Here is a 20924-nt window from a genome sequence, read left to right as displayed (position 1 = left end):
CCTTTTCTTTCTTTTTCTGATTTTTCCTATCTTCATCTCCTCCATCTTCAAAAAAATAAGAACAAAACACCATTTTTATAAAAATCAAGCTAAAATCGCCCTAATTTCTTCGTTTCTTATCGGTTTTTCGCATAATTTACCTTTCCGGAATCCCCTCGCCGAGATCTACAACTTGGTATAATTTAATTTCAGTTTTCTTGAAATTGTTTTAAGACCAATTTTCGGAAATTCGGTTTATATACTTAATTATTGTGTTTTAATTGTTTATTTAGGTGAAGGATTGGAAGACGAGTTTGGGGACTCGTATATTATCGAAGATAGCGGATAGTTGCTAGTTAGGGTTTGGATTTGAGGTGCTAATTGCTCTTTTTTCTAGCTTAAGGTAACATATTTCGAGTTACTCGACGAATTATCGTCACAATCTTTGTTGTTTTTGTATGTTTGATGATTTTTGGTTGAATAGTAGTTTTTCACATGTAAAATTTGTTGCATGCATGCTTAAATTATACCTTTTGTTAGTTTAAATTATCAAAGTTGAATTGGGGACGATTAATTAATTTTCAGACGGTCTTATACTGAGCAAAAATGGAAAAAAATAAGAGGGGTAAGGGTGGGGCGGCAGGCCCACGGCAGCCACGGCCGGCCTTGGGGTTGGCCCGGGTTGGTCCGTGCTTGTTTCGCGGCTTTTCGTGCAATATTGGTCATTTTAGGTTGATTAATGTTATAATTAATATAAGTAACAAATGGGTAGTATTTTGAATTGAATCATACTAGTAACAAAAATTATGTTAATGGTAAAATTGTGCTTATATTAATAATTATCACATGTTAGGATAGTTTATAAGTTGAAATTGTAATGATTAGGCTCAAAGTAAATTTTATAGCAATAATTGCCATGCTTTGTTGATTGTCTTTAAAAACGAGCCTTAATCCCTTTGATCGCTTCGATGTCGATCAATTGAGTGATTGGTCACCGCAATTTGACCCGCACTGTCCGCAGGTCAGGGTTGCGGGTAAAAATTCGGTTGGATGAAATTTTGAATGAATTAGATAATCGGCCTTTTTCTTGTTTTAGGCCATTTATCAAACTTTAGTTCACATGTATAGCCTATTGAATTTAATAGTGGCTTGTATTGTAGAAATGGCCCTAGTTTCCCCTAAAGCCTTTAGTATTGTTAAAATTGCTAGAATTGGAAATTAGTATTGAATTGGTATTGAGGATTCTGTTGGTTTATCTGCTGATTAGACATTTATATAGCCTTTCACATGATAGAATATTAGAATTCATGTTGGTAAGTAGGACTTTTTGCCCTCTTATGGTTAAGTGGGTGTCTTACCTGACTTGTGTGGTGAGTCTTGTGTGGTGTAGGCTAAAGTATTCAAGCCGGGACTAGGCGGGACTAGGTCCTAGGTGAGTACTTCGGCCTTCATCATAGATAGGTCTTTATAGTCTTTGACGAGTATATGTTCACCGCTTGATAGCCTTTGTGTTCCTGACTAGTGGATGTTTATCCAAGTTGGGGCATGACCTCGTTACTTATTTTGATAGTAAGTGGTCAACTTAAGTACTAGCCAACCCTTCGGTGGTGTCCTTAGGGTACTCACTTCACTTTGTTTTAAAAAAAGTTGTGGGTCTTGGGTGCGGTGGTGTGTATCCGCATGTCTAGGTCTCAAGCAGATTTTAGGCTAGGGTTGTGTTGTCTCTTGGCCATGTTTTATTAATATTAACCGCTGAGCCAAGATACCGGTTCGATTACCTTCCCTACCTCGTGGTATAGACTCGAGTTACAAAGTGACTATTGACGGTGCTAAGAACTTATGCCTGTCTTTGATATATTGCCCTTTCTTGTATGGTGATTTTATGAACTGTAATAGGTGAGATGTAAGCCGGTTCTGATTGATAAAGTTTGGATTACTATTTGTTATATGATTCACATGATAGTCTAGTTTGGTCAGTTTAGGGGTCATTTGCTAGAATACATGATAATAAATGGTTTATCAAATTGTTTACATGTTACATTACATGTTACATTAATATTGACGATTCGTGGCTGGGAGGACTCGAAGTTACTCCCCACTGAATTGTGGCTTTCGTGTTTGTATAAAATGCGATTGACAGGTTGTTGATGCTTAGTTGGGGTCACAGACGAGCTAGTGAGCAAGGAACCTTGGACTTAGTTTTTGGCTATTCTTATAGTAACCCTTTTATCTTTTGGTTTGTATATTATTTAAAGGGACATATGTCTCCCTTTTTCTATTTTGGGTTTGTATCTTTCTATTTAGCTATGGCATGTAAAGTAGTTCATCGGCTTTTGCGGGTTTTGCACCCGCTTCGGGAATGTTGGACTTCTTGAGTTGGATTGGTTGTGAATGGTTTAGTTAGAAATTTTTTTGAAATTGCAGGTTTTATCTAGTTGAACCATTTACAAACATATCCTACCAGTTTTTCCGTAGGATTTACGCATCTAAGTAATTAGATAACGCTAAATTTTAAGGGTGTCATAGTTGGTATCAGAGCCTATTGCTCCCGACGCACGTTTGTGCACCCCACTTAAAAATCACTTGACCTCTAGATAATAAACTTGAGAGAAGGGTAGGATGGGTAGAGTTAGGATTTTATGTGGTAGTCTGTTTGTGATTGCTAATTGTTAGGTACTAATTGATTTTCTCTTTTGTAAGATGGCTCTCCAATAGAGGTAGATAATGCAATCTTACCTTAGTTTTCCAATCTCGTTGTTTATTCGTCTTTCAAATTCCTCTTCTCTCGCCTTGGTAACTACCTTTCAATTCTTTCTCCCGATTCATCTTAGGTTCGTTTTCTTCTTATAATAAAGTCCATGTGGACACCTTCCTTTTATTCCGCAGGATAGTTCGCCCTTGTTCAAAGAGAACCCGATTTTGAGAGAATGTAACTTTGGAGGGCGTGAATGAGTTGAGAAATTGATTGGTTAAGGTTTGAGTGGTATAGGAGAATATAACTTGGGATCCTTTGGTTAGACTTGTTAGTTGTGCATGATATGAGAGCCTAGTGAGTTTAGGAACACCTTTGGATTTATGTCTATTGAGAGCTTGTTTGTTATAGATGATTGAGCATGAGGTACTACCTTAGCACATAAGATGGTATGAACTTGAGCTACTTCATTAGAGAGTCTCGATGTTTCTTAAGGAGAATTAAAGGAATGATAGTCAGCCCTAATCCTTGTAGGCCTTGAAAGGAATACAATAGGACATTGACGTTGTTTAAAGGTTTGGTATCGTACTTTGGAATTAGTTAGTTTGTTAAACCTTTTGAGTTGACCAAATCTAGTATAGAGTAGCCCTTGTTGACCTTTTTAATCATATCTGAATTTGGGAATTTTGGTGGAAAGTTGTTCGATGTAGTTCGTGAGTTCAAGGATGTGATTTCAATTTATGGTATCGGAGACTAGAAGTATTAAGTGGTGAGATGATGGAGTAGACAAGCTATGGTACTTGGGGATGACATAGTAAGTGAAGTTCAATGACGAGAATTGTAAAGGAGATACTTTGGGACAAGGGTGGTAACAAATGAATTTGTGTGGTGAATTGATTTTGGCTCTTAAAACCAATTGAGTTGAGGAATACCTACCATTGTGGAGTCCTTGTTAGTCTTATAATTTGGTAGACTTTTGGGGCTTTGTTGAGCACCTTAGTGGTGTAACCTTATCATATCAATCTTAAGCTTTGATGAGTGTTTGGTAAGCGGTAACCCTTTCATTGTGCCGCTTCTATTCTCCTTTCCTTTTCTTTAACGTTCGTTGAACCTTGTTTTTATGCCAAATCCTACGTATCTTCTTCTTGCCCGAGATATCTTCTTAACTCGAATACCTCTTATTTAGGTCAACCGTTATCTTTACTTTACCGACTCCTTAGTTTCCTAACTTGTCAGATTCATGCACCCTTCGGAAATGTTTCACCGTTTCTCTATTCCTTTATCACTTTTTATCTCCTTAGTATAGTTGGTACCTTATTGACCATGTTTACAGAGTTAGTGAGATGTGACTTGAGGATATAGGTTTGACTAAGTAGTCGAGTTTGTGATTGGCTTCTATAATCACTTTGGAGATGAGAGTTTGATAATGTATATGTTACCGTGCGAGAAATGTTAAATGTAGGATTATTAGTTGATTTTAGTGAGTGATATTGATTACTACTTGAGGTATGGTATGAGAGTGAGAGTAAGCTACATTATTGGGAGGTTTTAGCACTTGTTTTGGTAACTAGAAAGGGTAATGGTATGGTTGACACCAATTGTTAGGCTAAGGAACATAATTTCAATTTATGGTTTTAGGAACTCTGAGGTGATAAAATGTTGTTACAATTATGACCTTGTTCCTTGAGAAATTGAGGGTAAGTAAGTTTAGGATATCAAATTTGAAAGAATACTCCTTGGGGATGTTGATGACCAGAATGGATTGGTGATGTAATTTGGTATTAGTTGGCTCTTGTGAGTTCTGGAGTTGTGAGAGACTTAGTCTTGAGAAGAATTTGTTAATCCTATAGTTTTATAGACCTTGAGGTCGCATTGAGTCTTGGAGATGATGAGACGGTGTTGTAGCTGAGTGTAGTTCCGCTTTTGGCAATCCTTAATAAATAAAAGGATAGAGGAACGGGAGGTCCTATTAATTTTTCGGATTTTGGGGTTGGTATGTCACTACCTTGTTTTGAAATGAAAACCTTGTAGAATTTGAGGAACCCATAGTTGTCACTAGTTGGATACGAATATAACTTTGTTGGAAGCCTTGACCTTAGGCTTGTGAAAGTTGTTTTGGAATGTTATTGTAAATTTGGACTTTATATCTAATCCTTTGAGGAATCTTTCTATTGGAATTGGAATATTGTTGGGAAATAGGATTGTGAACCTTTCTCGATGTACCGATCTTCCTAATTCCGATCTCTGACAATTGTGTTCTTACTATTCTGGCTTGTTCCGTTGTGTTCGCCTTTATGGAACTCATTTGACCTCCTGAGTAAAGTGTCTTGTTCGTTGACATCTTTATTGACTTCATCCAAAAATTCCACCTTTAAAAGTTCAATTCCTTCTTGTCTGTTGGGTGTGAGTTCCCTATCGCGACTTGCACTTCTCGTTCCCGAGTTGTTTTCCATCTTGCATAGATTCTATATAGTTTGAGTAAACTTTTAGTTTATTTTTCCTTAATTTGGAGTGAAATCTACAAATTGACCTCTTTCTATAACATTTGAAAATGATTTCTCACTCTCTTTCAACCCTAATGTTCGATTGGATATCTAAGCTATTTCTCGTTTTGTGTAATGATTCCTTTTCTTACTCTTTTTTCCGAGTTACTAAGCCTTGTATAATCATAATTAGTAAGGATAGTATTCTTACTATAGAATTTTAAACTAAAAGTTTGAAAATGCTTTTATGATTTTCAATGGTTTTAACATTAATGAATGTTGAATCTCGTTGTTGGTGACGTCCCAATAATGGGTTTCTCATTTATTGGTGTAGAAATATTTTTATATCTTAATATGAATGTGGATGTTCTTGTCTGATCAACAAGAGTGTCACTGTTTCATTGAAAAGATACCTATACTTTCTTATAACTATAATTTCTCCTTCTAAGTTTCGAGGACGAAACTTTTTAAAAGGTGGGGTGATTGTAACGCCCCGTAAATTTCGGACCATTAATATATTTCGAAAATAATTAATTAATCAAGTAAAATTTGACATTAATGTATTTAAAGTAAAAATAATTCAAAGAAATATAATTTTATTATATTTTGAAGAAAAGTATTTAGTTTGATAGTTTCGAGATGTTTAAAAATAGTTTAAACCGTGTAAAACTTTTTATTTCGAAATAAGGGCGTATCGGGGAAAAATGACAATTCTTTTGAACGTTGGGTAAACGAAATTGGAAATGGGTCGTATGAATACTCAATTTTATTGTAATCTCGTGTTTAAAAACTTTGGTCTTGACGGAATTTGCATTTGACTTACGGATTTAATTATTATTGAAACGAGTCAAAACCGACTCGAAAAATCCCGACTCAAACCCGCTCTCCCTCCTTTCTTCTCCCTTACACGGCTCCCCTTCCCCCTTTTCTTTCTTTTTCTGATTTTTCCTATCTTCATCTCCTCCATCTTCAAAAAAATAAGAACAAAACACCATTTTTATAAAAATCAAGCTAAAATCGCCCTAATTTCTTCGTTTCTTATCGGTTTTTCGCATAATTTACCTTTCCGGAATCCCCTCGCCGAGATCTACAACTTGGTATAATTTAATTTCAGTTTTCTTGAAATTGTTTTAAGACCAATTTTCGGAAATTCGGTTTATATACTTAATTATTGTGTTTTAATTGTTTATTTAGGTGAAGGATTGGAAGACGAGTTTGGGGACTCGTATATTATCGAAGATAGCGGATAGTTGCTAGTTAGGGTTTGGATTTGAGGTGCTAATTGCTCTTTTTTCTAGCTTAAGGTAACATATTTCGAGTTACTCGACGAATTATCGTCACAATCTTTGTTGTTTTTGTATGTTTGATGATTTTTGGTTGAATAGTAGTTTTTCACATGTAAAATTTGTTGCATGCATGCTTAAATTATACCTTTTGTTAGTTTAAATTATCAAAGTTGAATTGGGGACGATTAATTAATTTTCAGACGGTCTTATACTGAGCAAAAATGGAAAAAAATAAGAGGGGTAAGGGTGGGGCGGCAGGCCCACGGCAGCCACGGCCGGCCTTGGGGTTGGCCCGGGTTGGTCCGTGCTTGTTTCGCGGCTTTTCGTGCAATATTGGTCATTTTAGGTTGATTAATGTTATAATTAATATAAGTAACAAATTGGTAGTATTTTGAATTGAATCATACTAGTAACAAAAATTATGTTAATGGTAAAATTGTGCTTATATTAATAATTATCACATGTTAGGATAGTTTATAAGTTGAAATTGTAATGATTAGGCTCAAAGTAAATTTTATAGCAATAATTGCCATGCTTTGTTGATTGTGCCGAAAACTGAGCCTTAATCCCTTTGACTGATTCGATGTCAGTCAATTGAGTGATTGGTCAGCCGCAATTTGACCCGTACCTGTCGCAGGGCTGGGGTTGCGGGTAAAAATTCGGTTGGATGAAATTTTGAATGAATTAGATAATCGGCCTTTTTCTTGTTTTAGGCCATTTATCAAACTTTAGTTCACATGTATAGCCTATTGAATTTAATAGTGGCTTGTATTGTAGAAATGGCCCTAGTTTCCCCTAAAGCCTTTAGTATTGTTAAAATTGCTAGAATTGGAAATTAGTATTGAATTGGTATTGAGGATTCGATGGTTTATCTCACGATTAGACATTTATATAGCCTTTCACATGATAGAATATTAGAATTCATGTTGGTAAGTAGGACTTTTTGCCCTCTTATGGTTAAGTGGGTGTCTTACCTGACTTGTGTGGTGAGTCTTGTGTGGTGTAGGCTAAAGTATTCAAGCTGGGACTAGCTGAGACTAGGTCCTAGGTGAGTACTTCGGCCTTCATCATAGATAGGTCTTTATAGTCTTTGACGAGTATATGTTCACTGCTTGATAGCCTTTGTGTTCCTGACTAGTGGATGTTTATCCAAGTTGGGGCATGACCTCAGTTACTTATTTTGATAGTAAGTGGTCAGCTTAAGTACTAGCCAACCCTTCGGTGGTGTCCTTAGGGTACTCACTTCACTTTGTTTTAAAAAAAAGTTGTGGGTCTTGGGTGCGGTGGTGTGTATCCGCATGTCTAGGTCTGCGCAGATTTTAGGCTAGGGTTGTGTTGTCTCTTGGCCATGTTTTATTAATATTAACCGCTGAGCCAAGATACCGGTTCGATTACCTTCCCTACCTCGTGGTATAGACTCGAGTTACAAAGTGACTATTGACGGTGCTAAGAACTTATGCCTGTCTTTGATATATTGCCCTTTCTTGTATGGTGATTTTATGAACTGTAATAGGTGAGATGTAAGCCGGTTACAGTTGATAAAGTTTGGATTACTATTTGTTATATGATTCACATGATAGTCTAGTTTGGTCAGTTTAGGGGTCATTTGCTAGAATACATGACAATAAATGGTTTATCAAATTGTTTACATGTTACATTAATATTGACGATTCGTGGCTGGGAGGACTCGAAGTTACTCCCCACTGAATTGTGGCTTTCGTGTTTGTATAAAATGCGATTGACAGGTTGTTGATGCTTAGTTGGGATCACAGACGAGCTAGTGAGCAAGGAACCTTGGACTTAGTTTTTGGCTATTCTTATAGTAACCCTTTTATCTTTTGGTTTGTATATTATTTAAAGGGACATATGTCTCCCTTTTTCTATTTTGGGTTTGTATCTTTCTATTTAGCTATGGCATGTAAAGTAGTTCATCAGCTTTTGCAGGGTTTTGGCACCCGCTTCTGGGAATGTTGGACTTCTTGAGTTGGATTGGTTGTGAATGGTTTAGTTAGAATTTTTTTTGAAATTGCAGGTTTTATCTAGTTGAACCATTTACAAACATATCCTACCAGTTTTTCCATAGGATTTACGCATCTAAGTAATTAGATAACGCTAAATTTTAAGGGTGTCATATATAGAGTTCTGGCAAATTTATAAAGCCTGGTCGTGGCAAGAGCTACTATAGTATTCTAATGAGTCGATTCTTTGACTAAAGACTGTTCACCTGAGATGGCACAGTTTCAGATTAACTTTGATTTGTGTTACTACGACCTTCGTAAATGGGGTCAAATGGGCATATTTTGGGTTATGATGGTTGTGGCTAGTCGAAGGGAATAAGTGCGATAGGAATTGTCCACCCCCTTGTCAGGGTTAAAACAATATCTCAGGGCCACTCGAGGAGTAATGAACTGGAAATGCGTGGCCACGCTCGGAAGGTATCCATGGTGGATAAATTCCGGTCAATCAGTTATTCTCCAGATCGAGGAAACCACTCTCGATATGATCACTTGCAAGTACGACCTGAAAGACACCTTGCATTGAGTGGGAGATAGTAATAGGACAAGAGAATTGGTGACGCACACTTGTCGAGGACAAGTGGGAGATTGTTGGGAAATGTGTCCTCAACAATAGTGCGATCACATGATTTAAATATCATTATTAAATCTCATTACAAGAATACGCTTGGGATGATTCTATTATATATAGTCAACTGACCAACATTTATCGGTAATGATTGGCTGACTAGAGTTTGACATTCTTGTCGTTTGACGGTGGTGGTCAGTTGATCCCTTGAGGTCACACCTAAAGGACGATTCCCATAATAGAAAAGATTAATTAATTGTATGACAATACGAGTTAATTAATTCCTTAAAATTGACTAAAAGGTAGTCGAACAAATTATTTAGAGAGAATTCGAGTTTTTGAACTCAAGGCACGGAAATTATTATTTTATTATGCGATAATTGAATAATGAATTATTTGAGACAGGAATTAATAATTAAGCGGTTAATTATTAAATTTGTACTAATCGATTAATGTGATTAATATTGGTACGTAAAATATATGTGCAGTTGTACACGTATATTTGCAGAGTGATGTTAGACGAAATTAATTAGGAATTATTTAAAACATGAGACGATGTTTAAAATAAAATTACACGTATTTGTGCGACAAATATAAGAACCAAAATGGACCCGTAAATAGGTCATTTTGGACCGTGTAAAATGTGCCTTGAATTGTGTGCACTAGACACAATTAGACACACATGAGACAAGCCATTGTTTTTGATTGGCTTTTGTCTTTTCCATATTTTTCTCTAATCTATGTCAAAAGCTATTGGGCATAAATAACATCAAAATTGCACTCCCCATGCTCTCTCTTTTGAACCGTCCCACCCTCTCATTTGAGGAGTGTGGTGTTTTTCTTTTTCACATGTTTTTTGAAAAGAAAATACTCTAACTTCTCTCTAAATACATAAAATTGTTTTTATGGAAATTTGTTCTCAATATCTAATATATTCTCAAGATTACAATGTAGTAATCATAAAATATTAGAATAATTTTAAGGTTACTTGTATTATTATCTAGTTAATAATAGTGTAAGGATTATTGGATTAGTCTTGGGTGCAACTAATTGGAGGCATTCTACTTTGAGTGCTTGGAGGATCATCCTAACATATGGAAAGCTCAAGATCAAGTGGAGGAAGGAGTTCTCCACTTGTGCCCTTTATGATCCGTTTTTATGGTGAGAAAATGTTTTCTTATCTTCTTTTATTAAAGTTTGCATGCATAAAATCCATCTTTAATTTTATGACAAATTAATTTATAACATATATATGAATATGTTGAGTATATAGATCTATTTTTCCTTCAATTTAGACATGATTCTGTAACACCTATATAAGAAGAATATAGGTTCTTTATACCTAGCAGGGTGGGGTCCTGTATCCGGGGAGGATCCAACCTCCTCGTCAAAAAAAAAAAAAAAAAAAAAAAAAAAAAAAAAACGCGAGAAGAATATAGTTTTCTATCTACAATCTCTACCAGTTCAAAAATTTAATTTTTAAAAGCTTATTTCAAAACTTAAGTATGTCCTATGAGAAATTATAGTTCAAAATAAATTTTATACTAAGAAGTTGACTTTGCATTTTTAGTTTCATCTGTGGATGTGCTATACACTATATGCTCAAGTATCTATGCGGTGATTAGTAGTTTATACTCGGATTGTAAAAAAAATGCTTCTATAGATCGAGACCAAATTAGAATTTGAGAACAAAAGTAAACAATATTTGTTTCAAACTTTAGCTTAACAAAATTTTAGATGATGTCATCGATCTTGATGTAAGCTATATCCTTGGGCATAATCTTAAATCTATAGGACTATTTGTTGATTGAGGCCCAAAAACAAAAGATTTTTTTTATTATTAATTTTGAAATAATGAATTGCAATAAGCCAATACATGCTATAAACTATAAACTATAAATTTGAAAATGTGTGATTTTATTCACTTCAAAAAAAAAAATGAAGTTTATTCGCAACTTTTTATGACAAAACTGACGAATAAAAAAAATAAAGTAGAAAAACTAAAATTTATGGAGTAGGATTTTTGTTGCTCCAACGGATCGAACTCGGGCCTTCAATCTAAAAAAATGACTTAAGCAAGTATGCAATAACCATTACGTCAAGAGATTTTTAGTTCAGCATATAATCAAATTATAAGAATCCAATTTCAAAAACAATTCTCATTTAAACTCTTTTAAATAAACAAGTTCAAATAATATACGGAGATTTGCAAAATATAAGGAATCATATATACAATATAAGTACGAAGATAAAGATAACCTTATTAGGACTTCGAGAACCATCTCCCAGAATGTACCAAGTTGTCAGTATTACTTTTAGTCCATTATACTCAACAATAATCCCTGAGCTATGGTGTGGTCTAAATCCTTAAAATAACAAGAAATTTTCTTTTGTTAAGTTAGTTATGTACATAATATGAGTTCTAAATGAACTACTTATACTAGATTTAAATGAAAAACAATAGTAGTGGTACATATTTGTAACAAATAATAAAATGATGATAGAAAGTTATTTACTAACCTAGGCCAAAAGAAGAAACGCCAACCACAGACGACGAAATTGTGCAGGCTAACCTTCTCAGCGCTGAGTTTGAAGGATCGTCGGTGTCACACGTATAATCATACAATCCATAATATTCAGCGACTGATTAAAAAAAAACATAACATCAAGATAACATAAGTTTTGAAAACAGTAATGTGGAAAATAAATGAAAATAGGAGTAGAATGTACGGTTGTCCTCGGGTGTAGGTATTTCACGAGGTATCATTTTCTCAACTGCAAATAAATGTTAATGAGCATGGAAAATAACAAATAATCGGACACCAAATCAAGTAGATGGAGAAATTAAGGGTTTTGCTACATATAACTATCCACTAATTTCATAATTGACGGTGCTTAAATGGTTAAAAAGTAGAAAAACCCGGAAATAAAACAACTGACCAATATCGATTGGAACATTATAGTCCCACTGCCAACCCGAACGACGCATGGCGTCTCAGAGAATTCCTGAAAATCAATAAATACAAAGTGATGATTCAAAATTGAAACCCGTAAATAACAACAATCAAGTTAAACCCTGATTGAATGGTACAATATATAGTTCAAAATTAGAACCCTAAATAACAACAATCAACTTAAAACCCTTGTTAAATCGTATAATATAGTCAAAATTAAAACCCTAATTATATAGTTCAAAATTGAAACGCTAACTAACAACAAACAACTTAAAACCTTTGTTAAATCGTACTACAAGATAGTCAAAATTAAAACCCTAATTATATAGTTCAAAATTGAAAACCTAACTAACAAAAATCAGCTTACAACCCTTGTTAAATCGTACTATAATATAGTCAAAATTAAAACCCTAATTATATAGTACAAAATTGGAACCCTAACTAACAGCAATCAACTTAAAACCCTTGTTAAATCGTATAATAAAGTCAAAATTAAAAATCTAATTAAGAACAAGCATAGAAGGGCGGAGAGTATTACCGTTTAATATTTTCGGCAAGGTTTTGGGTTGGGGTCGCTTGTATCCGAGGCTTGCAGGGAGAGACTAATGTTTGTATGGATAGTCTTTTTCGGATATTATTATTTGTGTATTTATTAGGTAGGATGTTATTAAATCTCGCGGACAATTTTACTAAAACGTGCACTTTTTTCGCATTATTGCAAATTTACCCCCCCTCATTTTTTATCCCACCTAGAGACGACAACAATAACAATATCAGAACCTTAATCCCAAAATAACTTTGGTCGGCTGACATAAATCATCCTTTGGAATCGTGTATGAGTGAACGCACACCTTAAAATGCGAACAAAATAGAAAAGGAAAAATGAAAAACAAATGGGAGTGTGAAACATAATACAAAAGTCAAAATACAAAAGTTAAGGTAAACCTATAAGTTTTACAAATCGAAGTCCATCTCCACTAAATTTATACTCCGTACTTGTTATCATGAAATTTCATATGGTACCGTCGAGTGGATGAATGTTCATTACTTGTCGGCTTTCTCATCAATTGAGTTAGTAAAAAATTATGAGTGTCAAGTTATGGTGTGTTTTACTTTTTTTTTTTTTCCCTTTTACAGAAATATAAAAAAAAAATTACTTTTAATTAAACTTTTTTTTACTTAACATCAGATTTTAAGTATTGATAAAAGTTTTTTTTTTCTATTTACAAAATATCATTATTTAACGAAAATGCAATTTAGTTGAGTAATGGGATATTTTTGTGACGAAAATACAAAGGTTGGATTATTATTGTTTAAGTTGAAAGGTTGGGTTATTTTTAGAAGAGGTGACAAATGTTGGGTTATTTTTGTTAAATTTGTCATTTCTTCATGTTGAACATCAAATAGTAGGCGTCTAAAAAGGAATGCTACTAATTACGGGTTGTCAAGATTGAGCCCAAACAATTTTGTGGTATTAGTTTAAACTTCGAGTCTGTCACCCTGCCTACCTAGATGATATTAAAAGCAAGAAAGAAAGAATAAGAAGACACTCTACATCCAGAATTATCGGACTCGTGTTTTCCTGGCAATTTTTGTGATCAAATTAGACATATACTTTTAAGTATCATCATTTACAGAAAGTAATGTCATGTGTGTTTGTTGTTGTTAGTATATACTCCCTTCATCCCAATCAATATACACTTATTTTATTTCTCCATCAAAAAATAAAGTAAATGTAAACTATTCAGAAAGAAAATAACTAATACTAAAAAAATGAAAATTCAAATCCGAGCAAGCATGGCCGTTGGCCCAAGCCAGGCCAAACAATCCAATTGGCTAACATCTTTAGGAGTTTGGGTCATGGCACCGGCCCACTAACACCAAATCAACATGTTCTTCAATTGACCTTATAGTTCCAACTTCCAACTAGACCTGTCAAATGGTTCATGCGGGTTAGGTTCGGATTGGGTCACTTCGGGTTATTTATTATTGGGTTGTTTATCGGGTCGGGTCTTTTAGGACTAGATTTTGCTTTGAATAGGTCATTTCGGCTCTATTGGGTTATTTCGGTTCGGCCAGTTTAGGTCAAGCATGTCAATTTCGGATCTCAGGTCAATTTTGTCTAGTCTAATTCCATTAGATGACGATTTAATTCCCGTCAGGATTAGGTTAACTTCAATATCAGCTAAATGGCATTCTTTATCTAAGTTATTGAACAAGTTGAACTCCTTTGTATTACAAAGTTACTGAGTTAGGGGTTGAGCTTCAAAATGTTGACTCATAGTTGCTGGCAAAGAAATCTACACCCTTGTGTATAGCATCTCATAGTAAAAATCAGCAAATTTCATTTTCTCTGCTTTTTCCGACTTAATGAGAGATATATTGTGCCTAAAAACTTTCAGGAATACGTTGAGCCTATCGACTTCTACCCACCAGAGGGCTGCAAATTAAAGCACTAGTTCCCTTTAAGGATCAGGCCTAAGTGGCTGCAAATTAAAGCACTGCTCATCTGTATAATTGATAAACATGGTAATTCGATACTGGAGAGAATACCCGCCATTCTATGAGAAGACCATGAGCAGCTTGCGGACAAATTCGTGTTCTTATGACCCAAACTTGAACCATTACAGGTTATGTTGATCAGTCTTGAATCAAGTCGAGACATCTTACCCACATTCCAATCCCAACTTCAATAAGACAGCTTAACCACTAGCATGTCATGTTACTCCGTTACATATCCAATCACTCCTTCCTTAAAACGAATCATTATGCATTACTGCATTAGTTGAAAGTGGATAATGTGAAGGGCATTATCGGAGGGTACCGGTAAATGAGTCTCTGTACCACCGTCTCATACAACTGAAAATGTGAACTTAGTAAACCTTCATATTACAAGTGAGAAGGTGGTACTTAGTCTCCAAGACCAACACCCAGTAATGATTTGTTTCAAGGAAGGAGAGGGCGCGGGTGGTATCCCATAATATTCTCATTTTTACGAATTACCAGAAAAAAAACATGGAGAGTACAATTTAATACCACAAGATTTATGCGATGCCAACTAATATTATAACTTGTTCTAAGAAATTCGAAAATAATGTTCAGCTAGATGACATCTAGTACTTTGCCTATCTAATATATACATAAGGCCGTTTCATCAATCAGATGAGGATCAAAAAGAAAGCTGAAGCTGCTGACTTGCTGTCTAGTAGGAAATGCATGCAAAATTATCTATTTGGGGTGGAGGTAGAACAGGCCAACTGCAAAAGCAAAAGAAACAAAAAATCAAAAAAAAAAAAAATCTTAAGAGGGGCTGGAAAGAAAAACCGAAAACTTGAATGAAATAATAATTAGGATTTAAAACAAAACTTCATACCTGTTACTAACCGGGGGAGTGAAGCTTTCAACGTGTAAGAGCCTATTTTCCTGTGTTCCATCAGCTACCCTTTTCACAAAGAGCTGCAAATTGACAATATTGTTAAGACATGGTTAGATATCAATGAATTGGACAAGCAGAATGTAGTATAACTTTACATCAACTAACTAACCAAAATTTTACTCACCTGGACTTTTACGGTCTCTCTCTTTTCAGCAGTAATCAGATTATCTCGATTAGATTCAACTGATCCAAATAACACTTCTGCAAACTATAATAAAATAATAAAATAAACGCATGAAACAAGTGTAACACGAAAACAACTAAGGTGACAAAAAAATATTAAAAAATTGTGTAAACGTATATAGCTACACACTGTCAGTTGCCAAAAACAATTTGTCAACATTAACCCGGTGCCACATGGGCTCCCAAAAGTAGCAAGATAAGGAAGTACGCAACCTTCGTAAGACTGTTGCTGGATGACCCAAAATGAAAATTGACCCTAAAATTACATCAAATTTCAAAATAAAAAAGAAGAGTAAAGTCAATTTGACTTATACCATCACAATCTTTGACCCTAAAATTAAACGTTGGTGTTATTGTGGAAAAAAAATTGTTTTGACTAACAAGAGTTGCAAACGGATGCAAATTATTGAAGATCCTTAGAGAAAAAAACCGATGCAAATTATTGAAAAACCTTAGAAAAATTATTGAATACTAAAGCGAGTATGCAAAAATCACCTGAGGTGGTGAACTAAGAGGAGTTCGATTACATGATGTTACAACATCACCAACACAGATTCCAGCCTTATATGCCGGAGAATCTTTAGTCACTTGAAATCCAGATGATTTTATCAAAAAACAAAATACACACGAACTCAAAATCATGATAGATGTATATGAACAGTTATTTATAACTGGAATAAAAAACAAAGTGTACATGTAAGTTGACTCGTTCAAATTAAAAATGTCATCAATTAGAATGAATATTTTTCACCAAACGAAAAGACCAAAGCTTGCTCAACGACTCAACTTCTATATAAAACAAATCACGACATAGAGAACAGCTAGAAAAAACGAGACTTTTTGCATGTTAAAACGGAGATTAAGAATAGATAAGTTGAACCTCTAGAAAATTACTGAAAATGCTAGGATATAAATCCAAGTTGTAGCTAAAAGATACTATCAATAGAAAAAAAAAATTATGCAAAATGATATTCAAACCTCTTTAACAACAAGACCATTGGTTGATTGAAACTTAAGATAGATAGCTTCAAACTCATCAATATCTAATTCTTCAAGACTTCTTGTTCTCAAGCCAAGCCATGGACGGCTTACATATCTATACAATAATTTTTCCAAATAAAACACATGTTATATATTATTTCATACAATTGATTTTGAATTATATGCGACAAGTTAAAAACTTACCCAATTTCTATCAAGTGTTTCACACATTTCATTATAATGTTACTCGGCATAAAAGGTGTATACCCTTTCTTGGAAAAGAAATTCATGCCAAGAACATTTCCTGATCTATCAACCAAGGGTCCACCGATACCCCACTGAAATTAACGTGTAACTCAAATTAAACACAAAGCACAAAAAATAATAATTTCAGTTGTTAAAACTTGAAAGTAAGGGGAAGGGAAACAAAAGGTAAGGAAAGAATTCCTTTTGAAGTAGTTCATTGTTTGGTTTATACTAGATTACTAGGTAAGGGAATTAAAAAATAAACCCAAATTATAACCACCACCACCACACGCTTGCTGCCGCCACTAACAACCACCTGTGTCCCTTTGCCGGCGTCCCACTTAGTCCCTTCGCTGGAGTCATTGGCCGACGATGCCATCCCTACATCACCATCAGTCCTCACTCATTTCGATATCCACCAATAATCAACCAACCCATAAAAAGCACAACAAAACAAATATAAAAACCTCCCCCACCCACGAAGGGTGGTGTTTTCGTGGGTTGGGGAGGTTGTTGCTGTGTTTTTATGGGGTTGGTTGGTGGATTTTGAATAAGGGGTGGGTGTGGTTGTGGACTAGTAGACTGAGGAAGTCAGAGCGACGGCCGGACAAGGATGGTTATGTGTGGTGATCAGAAAAGACACCTCACACACAACTGAAAATTAATGGAAAATTAAGAACATATTTAGAAGAAAAAAAGTGATCAGAAAAGACACCTCACACACAACGGTGTGTGACTTGAAAGAAATACCCCACATGTAATGGTATGGTTATGTGTGGTGGAACAATGACTTGAACAAGTGTAACACACAATACGTTACACGGAATAGACACGCCATTGAAAGTGGCGTGTTCTTGTTTGACTTGGTTTTTAATACTGTTGTACACACACGGAATATGCAATTACCCGTGTGTCCTTCAAAAGACATGCCACCGGCAATTGCGTGTTTATTTTATAATTGCTACATGAAATTTCCATTACTAGGATAAACACATCATTAACAAAGTCGTGTTTATTCATGTCTTCCACGAGATTACGTGGACATCAGTTTCATAAATACTTTCAAAATCGACCCAAAATAATAAATAATTTTTGTAAGCATTATTTCAAAAGAGATATTTCAAAACTATTGGTAACATGTAAATTATGCATTTGGTATTAAAAAACAATATGAAATTATTTGCTTTAGAAAAAAATAGGAAACACAAGAAATAATACTACCTCAGAGATGTTGCAACTAGATGACATAAGGTCATCACATTCTAAATGATCCCCTCTAACATTGGTCGTCCCGGAGGATGCCATGAGCCTATAGTGGTAGTCGCGACCCACAGACGACACTAGAGTACCTGACTTTCGGAGATCAGTAATGAAGCGTGCAGTAGTAGTCTCATCTAGTTCTTGCTGTTGTTTAGCACGGAGGAGTACAATGTTGTGGTCCACATTAATGTGCGTAATATCAGCATCTACACCTTGTTTGTTACAAAGAAAAATAGTAACCTGCAATAAAAGAAACTAAAACATTTAGACCTAATAAATTGATTTTTTTTTTTTTGAAAATCTAGCATACTTAACATTAATAAAAGCAGTCATAGTTTTTTACAAATCAAACACATTTCTTATCACACTAGTTTATCGATTTCATAGACTACAACACATAATTGAACTATAGAAATGAAATTATGAACAAATCTCTTTAAACATTTCTCACTTACTTCTTTAAATATCTTGTTTAAATTGGGAAAAATGGATAAAATTTTGCAAAAGACCAAATAAAGTGTGACGTTTTAAAGTAGAAGAATTAAGTAGTAAGGTTAGACCAAAAAACTTTCACATAAAGGCCTAAAAGTGACAGAGGGAGAGTTACAAAATTTGAGGACTTGTATGTATAAAATAAAAGAAAGAAAATGAAAGATAACCTTAGAAGGGGTTTTAGATCGATCTCCTAGGATATAACAGGAAGTTAAGATGAATTTCTCTCCATTATGCTCCAAAATGATCCCGGAGCTATGGTATGGTCTGAACCCTGCAAATAACAAGAGATTTTCTTTCTTTATGTGTAATATATGAGTTCTAAATAAAACTACTTATACTGTATCTGAATGTATGTAATTGTGTCAACAACATTAAAGCATTAAAGCAATACTAGATTACTAGCGGTATAAATCCGTTCCAAAGAATGTAAATAGTTAACAAACCTAAAGGTCCTAAACCATAACAAGAAATGCCAACAATAGAAGATGAAACTGAACAGGCTAGCTTTCTCAACTCCCAGCTTGACGGGTCATCTGCTTGTGGACAGCGGGCCGCCCACGGGGGCGCTTGGTGAGAAGCGAAAACAAGCGTTTGCATTTTGTATGGAGTCGCCACCAATTTTTATGGGAAATTGGAACCGTTCGAATACCTCATGTCATGTCAAGACATAAAGTAGTGACATGAACACTAAGCAATCGTTACCCTTAGCATTCTATGTCTAGAATGACTCTCGTGGATGCCAATGAACACGGGTGCTCACGGAGATCTGGAGTAAGGGGTGAGGGTACGTATTAGGAAGCTCTTTTGATCGAACACCTAATCCCGCCCGCCTCGATAGCGGCCTCTACTAATGATTAGGGAAGTTATTCGTACTCGATATATCGTCGATTGTATGCATGCAATGCAACATCCAAGTTTTGATCCTAGCATGTGAGAATTTAGCTAAGTGGGTTGACAAATAATTAGCATACAATTAAGTCGAAGTTGGAATTAATGCTCAATTACATGTGAAAGCATACAAGAAATAGGATAAATACAATAAAAGAAAATTACATTAATGAAAATTACAATAATTACATTTGGAAAGGCGATTTGTGTCGAAAATACCTTTAAAACGGATAATTTGATAAAAGAATAAAAGGATGAAATTAGCGAACAAGAATTAGCGTGATAATACAGATATTAGTTAGTTAATTACGTAAGCTAATTAAACTATGTCAAAGCAGAAACGGAGTTCAGGGACAGAACTCAGCCAGGAACAGGCGCAGCAGAGCTGCGTCCCTTTGAATAGGCGCAGCAGACGCTGCGTCTGTTCTTGGCTCAGTTCTGGCTGTGAAGCCGTAATTGCGAGCCGTTAATGTCGATTGATGATTTTAATGGTTGATTGATAATATTTACTCGGATGAAAGTGATTAGCAGGTTATTTAACATATGAATGAGTCATAAAAACAGTAAAACATGAATGAGACGGAAGTAGACGAATTAATTACATGATTAATGATCGATAAACGAATTAAACTAACTAAACAAATTAATTGGACTAAATATGATGAATTAGTGACGAATATATGAATAAACAGATGGAATGTATCAAAGACGAATTCCAGAAACCCAATATGGACGAATTGAATCTCTAAAACCCGGAATGAATTTAATGGCGAAAACCCGCAAATATTGGATTATTAGGGATTTAAGTCGGATTTAACAATGAATTAAACATGTGAATGAATGATGAATAATATACATATGAATTATTGATGATGATTATGTGAATGAATTAAAGAGAAACATACGAAAACAAATAAGAAAGACGAATTACAGAGGACGAGGGAAGAAGAAAAGAAGCAGGAACTACGGCAGCCTCACGAAGAGGCGCAGCAGGAACTGCGCTCCTTCGAAGAGGCGCAACAGTTACTGCGTCTTTTCTCGACTGTCTGTCTACTGAAAATCCGTAAAAAGAGGTTTTAAAGACGGTTTTAGAAATCGGTTTTAATGGTATTTTCGACGTAAACCTTACATGAGTGATACGATAAATAAATACAATAAATAAAAGAGAGATTATACACCCTCAGACTTACATGTTGACGAAACGAGAAGGACTAAGATATCGATTAGTGATGCTCGACGCGAATGCAAAGAAAGTGCCCTCGTAAGAGGAAAACGATTAAGTTGATTGATTAAATTGATTATTGGTGTAGTTGGTCAAATTGGTCGGTCATGCAACGGAGAGGCTGGTACCCGGAAGGATCCGAGCTTACGTGGTCGAATGTTCAAGCACGTAGGCGCCAATTAGTAAGAACAAAGTCTAGAATGCAAAGGGAGAAGAGAAGGGCGGACACTCGCGTG

General features: G+C 35.1%; 1 protein-coding gene and 1 long non-coding RNA gene across 2 annotated transcripts in view; both read right to left on the bottom strand.

Moving 5' to 3' along the window:
- LOC141622676 (uncharacterized) overlaps window positions 1–11660 on the bottom strand; it is a 52678-nt gene extending 41018 nt beyond the window's left edge. Inside the window, exons 1-2 of the long non-coding RNA XR_012533062.1 lie at window positions 11544–11660; window positions 11283–11389 (exon numbers count right to left, since the gene is read on the bottom strand). This is a non-coding gene — a long non-coding RNA (uncharacterized LOC141622676). The remainder of the gene's footprint in view (window positions 1–11282; window positions 11390–11543) is intronic.
- Window positions 11661–16568: 4908 nt separating this feature from the next.
- LOC141621065 (putative protease Do-like 14) lies at window positions 16569–19175 on the bottom strand. Its single transcript, XM_074437781.1, has 5 exons — window positions 19033–19175; window positions 18743–18851; window positions 18045–18323; window positions 16782–16915; window positions 16569–16692 (listed from the first exon to the last, which is right to left on the bottom strand). Exons 1-5 carry the CDS (start codon window positions 19173–19175, stop codon window positions 16569–16571), a joined length of 789 nt encoding a protein of 262 aa, XP_074293882.1.
- Window positions 19176–20924: the final 1749 nt, after the last annotated feature.

This window comes from Silene latifolia, chromosome X (genome assembly GCF_048544455.1).
Source record: "Silene latifolia isolate original U9 population chromosome X, ASM4854445v1, whole genome shotgun sequence".
Taxonomy (NCBI): Eukaryota; Viridiplantae; Streptophyta; class Magnoliopsida; order Caryophyllales; family Caryophyllaceae; genus Silene; species Silene latifolia.
The sequence above is the reverse complement of the archived record's forward strand: the minus strand, read 5'-3'. Positions and strand labels throughout refer to the sequence as shown.

Bases quoted from the DNA above. Each gene is read 5' to 3' on its own strand.
- LOC141621065 (XM_074437781.1), bottom strand. From the start codon at position 19,175: ATGCAAACGCTTGTTTTCGCTTCTCACCAAGCGCCCCCGTGGGCGGCC. The intron at 18,324-18,742 runs GTTATCTTTCAT...CTTTTATTGCAG, and splicing joins GATCTAAAACCCCTTCTAAG to GTTACTATTTTTCTTTGTAA. The intron at 16,916-18,044 runs GTAGTATTATTT...CGTTAATTTCAG, and splicing joins CTAGTTGCAACATCTCTGAG to TGGGGTATCGGTGGACCCTT.